We start from the raw sequence: 16,608 nt of genomic DNA, 5'->3' as shown, positions 1-16,608 counted from the left end.
TACCTTTTTTCCTTGTCTCCTATTTTAAAATCTTTTTTTTTCTGTTGTTATAAATGCCTTAAATTTTAATATTTTTTGTTTTACTGAAAATGTAACCTAATATGCGGAAAGTTTAAGTTCCGTGATGTCTAGACGCCTTGAAATTATTCAGAACAAGTTCCGCAGTGTCCAGAGCCGCAATAATACTTTAAAATTGCTCCTGCTAATGTTTGTGAATACTAATTAAAAGCAATAACAGTGCCGGCAAATTCCCGACGATAAAACTCACCGCGGTCCCGCTAATGAAACTCCGACGCCGATATTCGAAACATTCCGTTATTTTCCCATCGCACCAATTTAATTTCGCAACATGCAGACAATTTCGTGCACGAAAAACTTCTTTATCGCACATTCGCGATGAAATCAGATCGTCAAATCGAATGTAGCCATCGGGAAACGGGCTTGCAGGAAATGCACTCGAGAAATGCCTTCAATTATGCGTTGACCGCCCGGAGGAATCCGGATCCTGCGACCGGAACTAACATTTCAAGCTTGGCGAAACGGTCGTAACATTCGGTAAAATATGAAAGTCCTGAAGGAAAAGCTCGGTGAATTGAATTAGAGTCCCGGGGTGGCGTTTAAAAGTCGGGGTGGTTTTAAGGGAGGGTTTCGTTAATGCAAAAATTCAATTAACGGCAGTTTCAGGTACTCGGTTCTTTTGTCGGAGACTTTTGAATAAGACGCGACAAAAGCCCCGCTTCAATTCACTTTGAACACTTATTGTTTGAAGGACAAAAGGCTCGGGTCCTTCTCGAATGCGTTTTGTAACTATTAAACTCTTTAATAGTCTTATTAAAGTACTTCACAATTAAATTAACACTTTTTATTTTTTTTCTCAAAAGGTTTTTAGTATTCCTTTTTTCATCATAATATAATATTAAAGGATTATTTACAAACAATTTCATCAATAAAAATCATAAATTATAAAATGTGATAAAAATTATATGCATTTTGAAAAAATACATTACTTACGACGTCAATTATATTAAGGCTATGAACCGACAATATAATTATCAGGATATCAACAAATATCAATAATATTGACAGTAGATAGAATAGAATTGAGTGGAAAAAGTTCAAATTAATTTGTACTTCTTAATAATTTATGAATGTTTTACACCATCATTTTCTTGATACAAAAATTTAAGGTTTTTTAAAGTGTATAGATGTTTACAAAAGTTAAAATTTTTATTATTTTCTATAGATATTATTTAACTCTTTGTTGAAATTCTGATAATATTTTTTGTCTTTGACACACGATAAAACGTTAAAATTGAAATAAATAGAATTATTTGTTTTTCAAACCAGAATTTGAACAATTTGACATAGTAAGAAATACAAAAAGATGAATCTTTATATAAGATTAAAAGATATATTTTGAAATTTTTACACTACGGTTCATATGTAGACCAACAAATTAATAAACGATTCTTTTTAATTTAAATTAATTTTATAGTTATTAAGTATATATTACTTACGAATTCAATTTTTGGTCAAAAACATATACAATAATTACATTATGGCTATGTACCAACATCCGGATAATTTATTTATCAGGATATCAACTAATATCAATAGTTAACTAAAATTCAAATTAATTTGAACTTCTTAATAATTTGTGAAAGTTTTATACCATTATTTTCTTGATGCAAAAATTAAAGGTTTTTTAAACTCTCTACAAACGTTAAAATTTTTATTATTTTAATATTATTGTTTTTAATTTCTTTCTCCATTCAGGGTATTTCTGTATAAATAATACTTATAGATAATATTTAACTTTTTGTTGCCATACTAATTTATTTTTTGTCTTTGAAGTAAATTAAATAGATTTATTTGTGTTTTAAACAATAGTTTGAACAATTTGTCTTGGTAAGAAATATAAAAATTTATGCAAAAAGACTGTCAATAAATAAATAACTAAAATCTACAAAGATCAAAGTCATTGGAAGGAAATATGGAACGATTTTAATGAACAGCTACTGAAATCAATGAAAAAGAGATGTTTAGAAGTTTTTTTCAAATATTAATAAATACCTAACTAAACCCGCTAAAAACAATTGTATTGCCATATTGCTGTTATGAAACATAATTGACAATAATATGGATATTTAAATATAATATATGATTATATATATAAATACTTGATATAATTGAATTTTTAAATTTTCTATTATTTTCAATTCTATCTATCTATTGGATTATAAACTTCGTATCTTGTTTAATATTTTGAAATCACAAATCATGTGTTCAATAGGACCATTGTTAGTAATACAGACAATTTAGTTAATGTGAATTTAAAAATTATAAATCTCAAAAACAAATTTACGATTCATATTCAGAAAATGCAGTATTTTCTCATAAATCTCTAAAAAATCTATCAAATGTGTCACACTGTATAGTTTCAAATGTATTTTGCCTTAAAAATAAAATATATTACACATATAATATTTTATATATTAAGTGATAATTGAACCTTTTATATTTATTAACCTGATGATTATTATTATGATGTTTATTATAAAAACAAAAGTATATAATAAAATTTTTGATTGAATTTTAAGATGCACTAAATTAAACGTAAATAATGAAGACACCGAATAAAATTTGCGGATACTAATGTCTCCTTACAGGATGATATTTGCTTAACGTGTAAGCCAAAAATGAAAGAGACAAAACTATATAGGGTGTTCCATTGAAAATGACAAAGAAACAAAAATTTAATACACAATAAATTAGAAAAGTAATTTAAGTCAAATTACGATTTGTATAATTGCTAAAAAATTTTCAAATGAATAGTTTCTTCATAAATTTTAATTAATAAGTTAGGTGAATCGCTATGTATTAATATACAACTATAGTAGTTTTATATAGTTATGAAATGAAAAGTTAGAACTGTAAATGTTCTAACAACAAAATTAACCTGAATTAATATGCTAGACACAAACAAAAAACAACTGTATTTCATTTAATTTGATCTTATTTGTTTCATCAATTTAATGCTAATGAGTTATAAAAAACAGTTAATTAAACCAATTGTTGTAACGGTTACGTTGCAAAATTGATTTTGCATTGCCTTTTTTGTATTCGGTTGTTTCGTTTCAAGAATAATAAACAATACGAATTCGTGTTGAACAAATTAAGCTGAATATTTCGGATATTAATTTGGTTTGGTACAAAATATTCGTATGGGCAAATGGACAAAACAATAAAGTTTACTGGACGCAAACATACAACCGAAAAACACATAAATACCGAATGTCCGCAACTGTATTGCATATTATGTATGCATGTGGCAAATTTATCGTTTTCGGTAACAACGTCATTACATTAATCACCACGTGTAATTAGTAAACTACCTACTCTGTTCGCTTCTGGCATACAAGGTGTTAAATAACACCGCCTGTCCCATTGGGACCGTCCATATTTACTACTAACCCATTCCATATGCAAAGCCTGCATCAATTTACCACCTTTTGTCCGTGTTTTATCCGTTTCAGTTGTGATCGAACGTCAACGCTGCATTTATATACAACTAAAAACAATATAAAATAGTTGTAAAAGGAATAAAACGGACAATTTTCAACACAAAATCCCCTGAATAATGCAGACGGGGGTGAAAGAGAATCGCTTCGACCGGAACGCCGCAACATGTTTATTTAAGCGACGACTGCGACCGGACAACGTCTCGCAGGAATTTCTTTGGTTCGTCGGGACACGTCCCGGGAATCAATTTGTCCCGTTCGGCCACCGTGTAACGTGTCACTCGTTTTACGGTCCGAGGGACTCGCTTCCCGGACGTTCTGGACCTTGAAAATCCTGCGACCGAACTCATGAACGATTCAGGAGGTGAATTTATCGTTCCGGTGTTTCTACACTTATTGTGTGTGAACGTGGTGTACCACATACAACGTTCGTAACAGCAACGATATTTTTTTTAATATACTGAATTTAAATTCCTGCTATTCCCTGATGATGTTATTTTGCGCAGATCAATGAGCACTCGATGTCTACAGAAATCAAGCACCCAAATTCCATTCTATCTATATAATCTTGACTAACTGTGATATTCAAATAATAATTATACTAAAAATTATGAAGATTTTTACCCTTTTGTACATGACAGGCTCTTTTTGACTTGATCAACAGAATTGAGGAGTTCCTTAGTTACAAAGTGTGGTTAATATATAATTTTATCATTGAATAAAGACGGAGTTTAATATATAAAACTGGTGATACTTCTTTCGCATAACACAACAGATTATGGGTCCCAATTGGAAAGTTTAATAGTTTCCTGAATATACTCGAAGATAGTGAAATGTAATTAATGAGGTTATGTAAATGATACAATTGTGTGCCATAAAAAAGGTGACAGAATAGATAGAAGATTGATCATCAACAACCAATCAAACACCTTAGATGAAATTTTTCAATTTTACATATACATAAATAATAGGATAAGTTCCTACATTTTTTTTGTCTACGATCTTCTTTACAGACTCATAATAAGACAAAAATGAAAAATTTTCGTTAAATACAAATAGACTGAGTCTTGTTAAACGAATAATTTTAAACTCTTTATAAGTAAATATATTTCTTATTCTGATTTTGTTTACCATTCGCTCTTAGTTTGATTAAAATCATAAGCCAGTCACCAGGAAAAATACATGTTAAGTGAAATTATTCATGGAACAACATAGAACTTTTCAGATTCAACCGCTGGATTTGTACTAGATTAGGCCCAAGACAAATGAGTAGCATTTACTAATCAGAAAAAAATCTTAGTTCGCAACAACCATAAAGTTGATCGATCGTTATCGATCATCTCCCCCATTAAATCATCGTTATTTATTAGGCCCAGCTCCTAAACATGGTAGAAACTCGGACGGCAATCTAGTAAAGTACCGTCCCGTTATCTATGCGGACGCGTTGATGAATGCGCCCCTGCATTGATAAGCGCCCCGCATAGAACGAGGGGGGAATTCGGGGGCGCATCTGTTGAATTCCGGTATTTATCACTGGGCAAAAAGTGCGCTAACGAATTGGCCCATTTTTCTTATCTTGTTTTGCATCGGGACCGTTCCTGTTTATTTATTTGCCAAAAATAGGCTTTATGGAGTGTGGGGGGGATTAATGGGATTAAACTTACTAAACGTATGAAATTGATTTTCGAGTTTGTCGTACGTTATTTGCGACCGTGCGGAATGTGTTATCGAGTTGTTGCACAAGTGGATTGTAGTGGAAGTTCATTTCCGGGTTTGCATCCGACCGATCCGGGAAAGTTTCAGTTTCGGTTTCGTTTTCGAGCGAGTTAATGTGATTTCGCTTGTGCACGTACGTTTCTGTAATGCATTATGTAAATTCGCGAACACAACTTCTATTTGTACAGATCATAGCTACTTGGAGAAGTTTGTTTCGGACTAAAGTTTTAATATTATCTCCCCGGAGGACGAGTTTAAACTCTAACACAATTTCTAGCGTGAATAAGAAACTTTTTCGTTCTCCATCGTTTTGATAAAGTATTGCAGCTACACACACACGTACACCCCAGTAATAGGCATGCATGGACTGGTAGACATTTGCACGGTCTGTGTTTGTACATGTTTTAGACAGTTTTAATTCCGTGTCTGCGGTTTTAGGCAAAAAGCGCACGCCGGGACATCTGGAAACGTGCATTGCCTCTCGCATCAAAAGCCAAACGGTCCAGCAGCCAGACGCTTTTCCGGGGGACGGAACTGGGGGTGATGAAAATGCTGGGGTAACTTGTATGTTTGTTAATTCTCGCTCGGTTTTTCTTTATCTGTCGCATTGTGAAACATTGATGAAATGTTTTTGTTACTAATGAAAAAGTTTTCAAGTAATTTTATTTAAATATTATTATTAAAACTGGTGCTGCCAAATTTTAGAAATGTATTATTATTAATTTGTAATTAATCCCTTATTAAACGAATCGTTGTTTTTGAAGTATATATTATTTTATTTTACACTCAAGGTGTCAGGTGTGTCCCGACAAACAAAAATTGAGAATCACTGTTGTATATGCTTATAAACATACCCGGCGCATTCACCATTTTAAAAATAAGACTCAAATATTTAATTAATTTTTTTGTAATAATCTGATCATACACAAAATTAAGTGTTTTAATGAACAAACCGATGAATCTATTCCGGAAAAAATTATTCGATTCGTTTTCAGTACACCTGGCACAAATCCCGCAGGAAAAGTGTCTGGCCCATACAATATACCCTAACTCTTATCTGCGAGTTGATGATGCATGAAAAAATAATAAAGTGGGCACATCGCCAATATGGATGTTCCGTCAGATTTTTATGTGCTGGATAACATTCAATTTGTGAGTTTTAATGGAATATTACATGTTCAGTTTCGGTTTATGATTTACCTGGTTTCGGTTTTTATATCTTACCTGAAAACAAAATTTTTTTATTATTAATTAATTATTAAATATAAATTTAAACGTTTCATTAAAATGAAATAAAAATTTCAATTTGATCTGTCCTTTACAGTTGATATTTCTGTGTCATTTTAACGGAGAACAGTATTCTTAATTCCTCTAGAGTATATATATATATATATATATACTCTAGAGGAATTATATATATATACACACTGTTCCAAAAAATTAACGTACTGCTTATAATTTTATAAATATTTTTTTTTATTTAAGTGAATAGTAAATTGTTTGTTTTAACTTTGAAATTCGTATGTACATATATGAATTTTAAAAAGTGTGTAAACGGTTTTTACAAGATGTTTTTGTTGTTGAAGTTTTTTTTTTTGTTATTTGAAATATGTCAATTCTGATTAATTAGTATACATACTAGAAGACCACTCTAGAAGACCAAGTCAGTGTAGAAATCGTGCTATAACTCCTACACAAGATTGATTTTTGAGACTTTTAACTGGAGAACATTTTAGAGTTCTTTCTGGTACTACAAGATTCAATTCAACTATTAATTTTAATTTGCTTTGCTTTTGCTTCACGTAAACCTATTAGTAAAATCACATGTTTCTCTTCTAATTAAAAAATTAGAGTGAAACTAGAAGTATAATTTGATGCAGTTGGTGACTAAATTGCTTTGTGTAGTATGGCAGAAAAAGAGAGAGTAGGAGTGAAACAATGGGAGAATAATGAAGGACAATGTTATTTTCCCTGGGCAAATAAAGTATCAGCTCAAATCTCAAACAGTGCGTGGTCTGTGTGTGTTTTCCTGATCCGCATCATATTCATATATTCCACCCCTTGACGATGCATCTCCAAAGCGCACCTGATTTTCCGTGTTTGCCTCCCTTTGATTTTTAAATTTCGCCCCTCTTTTATGAAAACGCTATCGCGTTTCCTCTCACGTTTTTTTCGCTTTTTCGTAATTGAAACGGTACACACGGTCAATGTTTATTTGGGGTTCACAACGACGTCTAGTGTGATTTATAATTCGAAATTCATTAAATAAATGTAACACTAGAATTAAGACAAGTGAGCTAAGCAAAACAATTTAATTACAAAAATAAATAAACAAATAAATTATAAAAGACTGAAATTCAATGTCTGCCAATACAATTAGTTTCGGTTCCTCCCGTCATCCTGCAAATTAAATAACCGATACTCTCTCCCGAAGGGAGATAATTAAATTCCAAACCAACACTTGGATCGGCTTTCATGGTACCAGGAAGGCCTCCGAAGTGCTGTTGAAGGCCGGCGGTTCCTTGAAGAGTTGCGCTACCCTGATCCAAGAATTTCTTAGTGACTTGCAGAGAAGCATCTGTGCCCCAAACTGGAGTCTGAGCTATTGTTGCTTTCACACCAGTCCCTGATATGGTGATAGCAAAGCTTATATGAAAATGGTCTCAACAAATTTTGACAATTTAAACATTATATTCTTTGATATTTTTACCTGTTTACCTAAGTTTATTTTCATAAGCGACAGTTCCGCCGAGAGTAGTGGGTCCTTTCGGATCAAATTGTTGACTGACAAACCCACCAACAGATAATTGTTTGTTACTGTTGCCTAAATCTATATATCCTTCCTGACCCACTGTTACCTGTGTGCCATTCGCTGTTTTACTTACATCGAAAGAAGTATCTCTAAAATGATAATTAGGATTTAATGTATTATTATAAAATGGAACTTACCTCCTGTGTCTTTGAACGGGAATCAAATAATATTGTTGTTGTTGTCCATTAAAAACATCGACCAACTCCACAGGGATTGCACAAGTATAAGTAATCACTAAAGAAATTATTGATACGATATGCATGTTGATGAAATGCTGTTCAAAAACAAAGTGTTGGACATTTCAAGATTTGTTTCTTTTAAATCATACTACGAGGGGAATCACCATCACTTTATCGTTACTGGTTAGGATTTTACAATTCAGACATATTATTTATTCATGCATACAGTTCCTATTATTCACACATACTTTTGAAGCAAATTTCCATCACCATCTTGGAAATAATATTATCTACCATATTCGAAAATCAAATAGATCGTCTTCAAATAATAAATCTAAAAGCAATTTAAATTTATACTTCCGTAACAGATGCGGCCCAACATCATATTATTCATAGTGGCACACTTGAAAAAAAGGAACAAACGCTCGTCCCTTCCGGAAACTAAGGGAATGCTTGTAGTGTTCATTACACCGTTACTAACACGAAATTAATGACAATTCAGGGTCGGTCGCCCTTCCACAAATTGAACATATGGGACTGACCATTACCTACACCCTGTACTGTTCAAACAGCGCCTAAATAGTGCGCAATTGATTATTCACTCCATGCGAAAATACCGAGTGATTTGGTATTGTTACGAAACTGCGTAATTTACTACAGTAATTGTTATTGAGTATAATAATCGAAAAAACATGATATATAACGTAAGTATGTTTGCTCTTCTGACGCATTCAACGTAAATAAAGTGTTATTTATAGTGATTTACACATTCTAATCGTAAAATTTCAAATTTAGTGGCATAGTTCAAAGAATTGTAAAGAATCTGAATGGCTGTAAATTTTTAAAATCCCCGCGAGTCGATAAAAACTTGTTTGTGTAGCAATTTCTCTTTCTTTGTACTTGGGGATTCCTTGATAAAATGACCGTGTGAACAACCGGGTCAGATGAACGGAAACCATATAAATTATGCGAAACTAAGAAAAGAAGACTCATTCTAAAAAATACATGCGAATAGTAAATTACTTTAAAAATGGCAATCAAATTATTGTTGTGTGTATTTTGTTCGTGTGTTGCTTTGTCCCAACAGTTTATTATTGTTAAAAACGAACTCGGTGATGTGTTGTATTTGCAACCAGTTTTAAGACATAAAAGGTAAAATGTGCACTCCTGTAAATATAATTTTAAAAGTATTTGTCCCTACTGTATGATAGAAGAAAGACGTTTCAACCAACAAAAATTTATTTTAGGGATACTTCATTAAGTGCCTCAGGACAGGGAAGCACAGTAACAGGTCTCACTGCCGAACAAAGTGGAACAATTGCAAGTTTCGGTGGAGGAGATCACGTAATCGAAGCCGGAGGAATCGGTCACAAAACTCTTGGTGGGCCCGTTTCACTCGGAGGATCGCTCTCTTACAATCATCAACCCTCAAGTAACTATATTTAAATTGTTTATTAACGACTTTTGATTAAACCTATTTTTTTAGACACACAATTAAAAATATCCGGAATAAACACTCCGGATTGGGGCAACGACGTGAGGGCTGAAGCATCCCACACTATTCTTTCGGAAGGTGGGGCTCAGCTGAGCGTGAGCGGAGGCGCCTCTCAACACTTGGGAGGTTTGCTAGGAAACACCAGGCCGGAAGCTAACATCGGTTTGAATTTCGAGTACCGCCCTCTAACTCCGGATCTGCCACCATTGAATGCCGATATTCAGACAATGATTTGCAGATTCACCACCAACAGCAACAACGACAATTGTTAAATTATTATCTTAGATTATTTATTAATTTGTACATATTTATTTATTTGATAAAATAAAACAAAAACATATCTCTTTTAATATGATAATTTATTTTTCATTGTTTAATTTTCTCTTCCCAATAGTTAAGTAGTTACTTTATGATAAACAGTAAATAAAAAAATTAAACATAATAGATATTCTTATCGTCTGATTTTATAATTAGTAACAGTAAATAAATGAATGCGAGTAAGTATTAAAATCCGTACAAAAATTAATATCTCCTTCCTTGAAATAGGGGATTCTGTACTTAAATCAAACTATGTGAATAACCACAGTAGAATAAACGTATAAATTGTAAGAAACTGAAAGTAGACTTATCATTGTAGAAATACATTCGTGTAGTAAACATGGCTTTTAAATTGTTGTTAAGTGTCTTGTGTTTATCTTTTGCTTTATCCCAACAATTTATTATTGTTAAAGATGGATTTGGCAAAGAATTATATTTGCAATTAAGGCACAAAAGGTAATTTTTTATCATAAATTTAAAAAAAAAAAATAAATAAATATATTTTTAGAGAAACTTCAGTACAGGCATCAGGTCAGGGCAGTAAAGTCATAGGTCTTACAGTGGAACAAACTGGAGGCATTGAAAGTTGGGGTGGAGGAGATCACGTAGTCAAAGGTGGAGGAATCGTCCATAAAACCGTTGGTGGGCCCATTTCTACTGGAGGATCACTCTCTTATAATCATGAGCCTTCAAGTAACTAATTTTTCTTAGTTTAATTATATTATTACTAATATTTAATTTCCAGATACACAATTAAAAGTATCGGGTGTGCATACCCCAATTTGGGGCAATGATGTGACGGCTGAGGCGTCAAAAACCTTATTTTCAAAAGGTGGAGCTGAACTCAGTGCCTCTGCTGGAGTTTCGCAACACCTTGGAGGTTTGCCTGGAAACGGAAAACCTGAAGGTAATGTGGCATTGAAGTTTGAATACAGACCTCCAGTTCAAGCGCCTTTGCCACCTGATGTTCAGCAGATGATTTGCAGGATGACCAGACCAGCTTACTCTTGTCCATGATCTATTGAATTTTATATTTGTTTTCGAATATTTATTAATATATGTATAGTAATTTAAATTATCATTTGTTTATCAATAATTTTACAACGTAATCCAAAAAATAAACATAAGATAATTACAACAAAAAAAAATATAAGAAATCGGTACTTTTAATATTACAGTGAAAATGTGATTCCCAGCTTAAAATCTACAATATAAATGTGTAATAACCCAAACACTTCGACCATTTCAATCATGAATTTATTATTGTTAACAATCGTTAGTGCACACTTAGTGTTTCAAGTTCAGTGTTTTAATATAAGGAAGAAAAGGTAAGATTTTCGGTTATTGTTTTGTTTTGAACATTACCAAGTAATTGAAAAATTTCTAAATAGAGAAACTACAGTAAATCTACATGGACAAGGAGGCAAAGTGAACGGCATCACTTTGGGGCAAACTGGGGAAGTTTTCAGTTCTCCAAACGGAAATCACGTCTTGAGTGCCGGAGGAATAGTCAGTAAACCGTTTGGCCCTGGTTTACCAACTTCAGTTGGAGGAACTGTAAACTACCAGCATAATCCTTCTCGTATGTATTTGTTTGTTTATGTATTCCAGTAATTAATAAGTTTATAATTTTAGAAACATCGGTGGGTGCAGTGGTGTCCAACACTCCTCTCTGGGGCAAAGACGTGGGAATTCAGGCGACGAAAACTATTTACGGCGACAGACAAACGAATTTACAATTTTATGGGGGCGTCCAACAGCACATCGGAAGAGTTATCGGTACTCAAAATCCTCAGGCGAATGTCGGTGTACAATTCACGCATTTCTTCGACAAGGATTACCGATGCAAACTTTTAATGCTAGGTTGTACTGGTTAGACATAATTAAGCAATTAAACAAATTGTTATAAATTTGAAGAAACAGTATTAAAATTAATAACAAAAATAATATAGTTTATTCTCCAGCAGAATTCTTTTTAAAATACATTATTCATTTTTTCTTAACTCAAGGTTAAGTTTCGTTAGCACGAACAACAAAAAACTGACATGTATAATCATCAGTAAATGGTAGGTCATTAATCGATGTAGAATGGTTCTACCAAGTCCGGACCTGCGAGTTATCATTGAATGATTTGCAAAAGACGATAATTATAGATAATTTCCAAACACGAAATGCTTTAGTGAATCAACAATGTTTGTTAGATGAGGATCTCAAAATAAGTGTGCTTGTTTCTGTTGTACCTTTGTATTTGTTTACATAAAATGTGAGTATTTGATAATTAATATATTTTTCCTTTTTTAAGTTCTTAGCTAAAATTTCCACAATTTTATTAGTTTTTTTTCCAAACCAAATTATATATTTATTTTTTATATAAATAATATTTATACATATTATTTTAAGTATTTACATCAATTGAAATTAATAATCACTGTGATTAATTAATAAAAAAAATTAAATATATGAAAATTTATATTTAATTAATTATTTTATTAATTGATCACAGTGATTATTAATTTCATTTGATGTAAATTATACTTAAAATAATATGTATAATATTCTTTAAATAAAAAATAAATATATAATTTTTCTAAATCCGTTTTGTACCGGGTATTTCAAAAATAAGATAAAATATTAACAATTCTTTAAGAAAACTTCACATAAAAGTATATCAGAAACGTATTAAATTTTGAGACACACTTATAATATATATTTTTATATCTAGGAGTATTATTTGAACTAGCGAGGACAATCCAATTACTTCAAAAATGTATATTGATCCATTACTAGATAAGTTTGAATAAAATTGGTTGTTGAAACCTTTTAAAATTATTATTAATAATATTTTTATTTCTTTAATATTTCGATAACTTCAACAATTCTGAAGAAAATATGAAGTTTCACACACATACCTAAGTACTCTATTTTATTTTTGCTTCACTCAAGCATTTTCTTTTTAAAATTTTTTGTGTTACTTTTAAAGTAATGTTTATAACTGTGTCTTCAAAACAGGAATTTTACTTAATTTTTAATGTGAAAAAAAGATTAAATTTACACAGAAATGAATAAAAATTAAAAAAAATCATATTTGTTATGAAACCGTCACAGTAATTATTTTTTTATATTAATTAAAATTATTAATAAAAATATGTACCACATGTTTCTTTAAAAATTATTTATTCAAATTTGGTTTGAACGCCACTAGGGAAATATAAAAGCAGAATATGCCTTTAAGTATATAATAGCCACGTACTAAATTTCATTAAAATATTTTTAAAGTGGTATTATAGATTTAACACGTTGAAAATCGCATAGACCACCGATGGATCACTACGCAACAACCTTACAAACCCCCGTGCTCACGGGTGGGCACATTACATGTTTTACATGACCGTTTGCACACCGGTGGGCATGATTTAAATACAATTAATGTACAGTAGAGACACTGCAAATCTAGGGGTTATATAATGTCTACATCAAATTATTGTACACAAAAAAAAATATTTAAAAAATAATGTACGTAATTAACAATAAGAAAAATACCGATCCCTGTGTGAGAAATACGATTTTGCAATGCGGTCTTCAACGTGTTAATAGAAAAAAATCTCCTCTTAAATATTTTATTTTATTTCTGAAACACTCTGTATATTGTTAGAGAAATCTCCAAACGAATTTAATCAATATTATAATAAATTATGTAATATTAAGTGATAAAAAAATTTCATAGAAATGAATAAATATTAAAAAAATCATATTTGTTATGAAACCAAAACAATAATTATTTTTTTATATTAATTAAAATAATTAATAAAAATAAGTAAAACATTTTTATTTAAAAATTATTTATTCAAATTTGGAGATATAAAGTACAAAGTGCCTTTAGGTGTATAATAGCTATGTACCAAATTTCATTAAAATATTTTAAAAGTGGTATTATTGATTTAATAGAAAAAATCATCCCCTTAAATATTTTATTTTAGTTTTGAAACACCCTGTATATTGATAAACAATCCTCCAAAAGAATTTAATCAGTATTGTGATAAATTATGTAATATTAAGTAATATGTCTAGCCAATAATTTAATAGACAACTACCGAAATTGGGTTATCTTTCTTTGATAACTTTCAAAACTATTCACAATTAATCATTCGCACAGAAGCGTATTAAAAATAATTAGTTTTCCAGTGAAAAATGAATTTGATTGCGACAACATTATTTGTTGCCCTCCTGGCGGGGTCTATAGAAACAGCAAACATCTTGGGATTTTTGCCCCTGCCCAGCAAAAGTCACCACGTCATGTTCGAAAGGATTTTTAAGGAATTGGCGAGAAGAGGACACGATGTGGACTTTGTCAGTCACTTTCCTTTAAAAAATCCTCCAAAAGGGTAAAGTTATTTTCGTAGAATATAAAACATTTTTCAATAGCTAAATTAATTAATATTTCAGATATAATGATTTAAGTCTGGAAGGGTCGCTTAAAATTTTTGTCAACAATTTAACAATAGATGCGGTTCGATTCACTTCCCATTTGGATACGTTGAATTTCATGTTGCACGATTGTGGAACAGAAGTTTGCAAAGTGATTTTCCAAACGGACGTCCTCAAAAAACTGAAAACAACTAAAAAGAAATACGACGTCATTATAGCAGAAATTTTCGGTTCCGATTGCGTTTTGGGATTTGCCGATCTATTCAAAATTCCCATTATCGGTGTAACTAGCAGCGTTAATCTTCCTTGGGGTTCGGATAGATTTGCTAATCCGGATAATCCTTCCTATATACCGAATTATTTCACCGAGTTTTCGCCCAGGATGAATTTGTGGGAGAGGATGTGGAACACCGTTTTACTACTCATCGCCAAAACACAGTAAGAACTATTATTCCCTGGTTCATAAACCCATCAGTTGTCAACTTTACTTTTCAGATTTTATTGGACTAATTATCAACAAACAAAACTGGCGAGAGAATTTTTTGGGCCGCAACTGCCGGACTTAAACGATTTAGTTTACAACACAAGTTTGTTGTTGGTGAACAGTCATTTTAGCATGAACCAAGCTAGACCAACAGTTCCTGGTTTCGTGGAAGTCGGTGGAGTTCACATCAACGATCCACAACCACTAAATAAAGTAAATGATCTTCAATTTAATTTAATTTATTAATTGATTAATATTTTTATAGCATTTTCAAGATTTATTAACGACGGACACTGAAGGAATCATTTATTTGTCGATGGGATCGATGGTTAAGACAGAATCTTTTCCTGTACATAAAACACAAGCAATTTTCGACGCACTAGAAGAGTTACCTTTTAAAGTCGTTTGGAAGGCCAACTTCGAGGAATTTCCTAAAGAATTAAGATTCCCAAAAAACATTCATTTTGAAAAATGGATGCCTCAGCTTGACATCTTGTGTAAGTTATAAAAAATTAAACTAACAATATGTGTAAATTAACTCAAATTTATTAAAAAAGGTTCCCCAAACGTTAAACTTTTTATAAGCCACGGTGGCTTGATGGGCAGTCAAGAAGCGATGTATTGTGGCGTCCCGAGATTAGGAATCCCGATTTTTGCGGATCAAGAACTAAACATTAAACAAGCAGAAAATATGGGGCAAGCCATTAAAGTCGATTTCGAAGAAATCAGCAAGGAAAAAATTCTAAACGCCGCCAAAGAACTACTCTACAATCCCGTGTAAGTGTCTTAAATTACAAATATTTTATCATTTTTTTTCAACCTACTTTTTTATAGGTATACAGAAAAAGTGAAAGAATTTTCAGACGTTTTCAAAGACAGGCCATCAACACCTTTAGAAACGTCGATGTACTGGATCGAATACGTGATAAGACACAAAGGAGGACATCATTTAAAGAGTGTTGCTACTGAACTTTATTGGTACCAGTACTATCTCCTTGATGTTGGCTTCATTTTACTAGCTGCATTTGTTCTTAGTCTCTATTTATTAATTAAAATTCCTAGACGTTTGATGTTTCGTTAAAAAATAAAGAGGAAGATGAAACAAGAATTGGTGTAACGAATTTTATGTAATTATTTTATTTTGTAGACAATTAAATAAATGAGAATTAACAGTATTTAATAAATTTTATAGAATAATAATTTTCTTTTATTTTCTAATAAACGAAAAATCTAATAAAATAAAAAGTAAAAGAAATTATACAGTCACAGTTTAATAAGCATATTTTCGAACTTTCAAATTTAATAATAATAACTATATTATATTATTCAATAATATATAATATGTTGTTAACCGTTCGTTGCGTCTAAGTAATAATTTAGAATAACTTACATTCTTTTGAGAAAATGTTTAAATTAATTTTGAAAGAAAAACAAAAGATTTAATTTTAAAATGTGTACTCATATTAATTAATAAATTAGAATTTTCTTCGTAGACCGCCCCCTATTGACCATGTTAGAAACTCAGAAACATTGTTCACGTTTGTTTTAGAACCACTTTTATTAGTAATGTATTTTTCTTTACCTATTCATTCTTAATTATTTTGTAGTTTAGTTTATAAGTCGACGTCAAATCTATTTAAATTGAAGGAAAAATGAAA

The 16,608-nt window shown here is 31.3% G+C and overlaps 4 protein-coding genes across 6 annotated transcripts; all 4 read left to right on the top strand.

Annotated features, from left to right (window-relative positions):
- Positions 1-9,075: 9,075 nt before the first annotated feature.
- Positions 9,076-9,995, top strand: LOC126266252 (uncharacterized). The gene is made up of 3 exons (XM_049969861.1): positions 9,076-9,380; positions 9,476-9,660; positions 9,715-9,995. The coding sequence occupies exons 1-3, from the start codon at positions 9,259-9,261 to the stop codon at positions 9,993-9,995; spliced, it is 588 nt and encodes a 195-aa protein (XP_049825818.1). The 5' UTR covers positions 9,076-9,258.
- Positions 9,996-10,362: 367 nt separating this feature from the next.
- Positions 10,363-11,116, top strand: LOC126266233 (uncharacterized). Its single transcript, XM_049969815.1, has 3 exons — positions 10,363-10,497; positions 10,550-10,734; positions 10,787-11,116. The coding sequence occupies exons 1-3, from the start codon at positions 10,382-10,384 to the stop codon at positions 11,056-11,058; spliced, it is 573 nt and encodes a 190-aa protein (XP_049825772.1). The 5' UTR covers positions 10,363-10,381; the 3' UTR covers positions 11,059-11,116.
- A 129-nt stretch (positions 11,117-11,245) lies between these two features.
- On the top strand, positions 11,246-12,036 carry LOC126266234 (uncharacterized). The gene is made up of 3 exons (XM_049969816.1): positions 11,246-11,369; positions 11,433-11,623; positions 11,677-12,036. The coding sequence occupies exons 1-3, from the start codon at positions 11,257-11,259 to the stop codon at positions 11,916-11,918; spliced, it is 546 nt and encodes a 181-aa protein (XP_049825773.1). The 5' UTR covers positions 11,246-11,256; the 3' UTR covers positions 11,919-12,036.
- A 109-nt stretch (positions 12,037-12,145) lies between these two features.
- Positions 12,146-16,150, top strand: LOC109597519 (UDP-glucosyltransferase 2). Of its 3 annotated transcripts, none has more exons than XM_049969812.1 (7): positions 12,146-12,277; positions 14,224-14,423; positions 14,485-14,904; positions 14,962-15,163; positions 15,216-15,447; positions 15,508-15,727; positions 15,785-16,150. In XM_049969812.1, the coding sequence occupies exons 2-7, from the start codon at positions 14,230-14,232 to the stop codon at positions 16,029-16,031; spliced, it is 1,515 nt and encodes a 504-aa protein (XP_049825769.1). In that variant the 5' UTR covers positions 12,146-12,277; positions 14,224-14,229; the 3' UTR covers positions 16,032-16,150. The 3 variants fall into 3 exon arrangements, with proteins under 3 accessions (XP_049825769.1, XP_019868787.2, XP_049825771.1); XM_020013228.2 differs by having other exon boundaries at positions 12,219-12,304; XM_049969814.1 differs by lacking the exon at positions 12,146-12,277 and having other exon boundaries at positions 14,216-14,423.
- Positions 16,151-16,608: the final 458 nt, after the last annotated feature.

This window comes from Aethina tumida, chromosome 7 (genome assembly GCF_024364675.1).
Source record: "Aethina tumida isolate Nest 87 chromosome 7, icAetTumi1.1, whole genome shotgun sequence".
Taxonomy (NCBI): domain Eukaryota; kingdom Metazoa; phylum Arthropoda; class Insecta; order Coleoptera; family Nitidulidae; genus Aethina; species Aethina tumida.
This window is presented reverse-complemented; position numbering and strand designations above follow the sequence as displayed.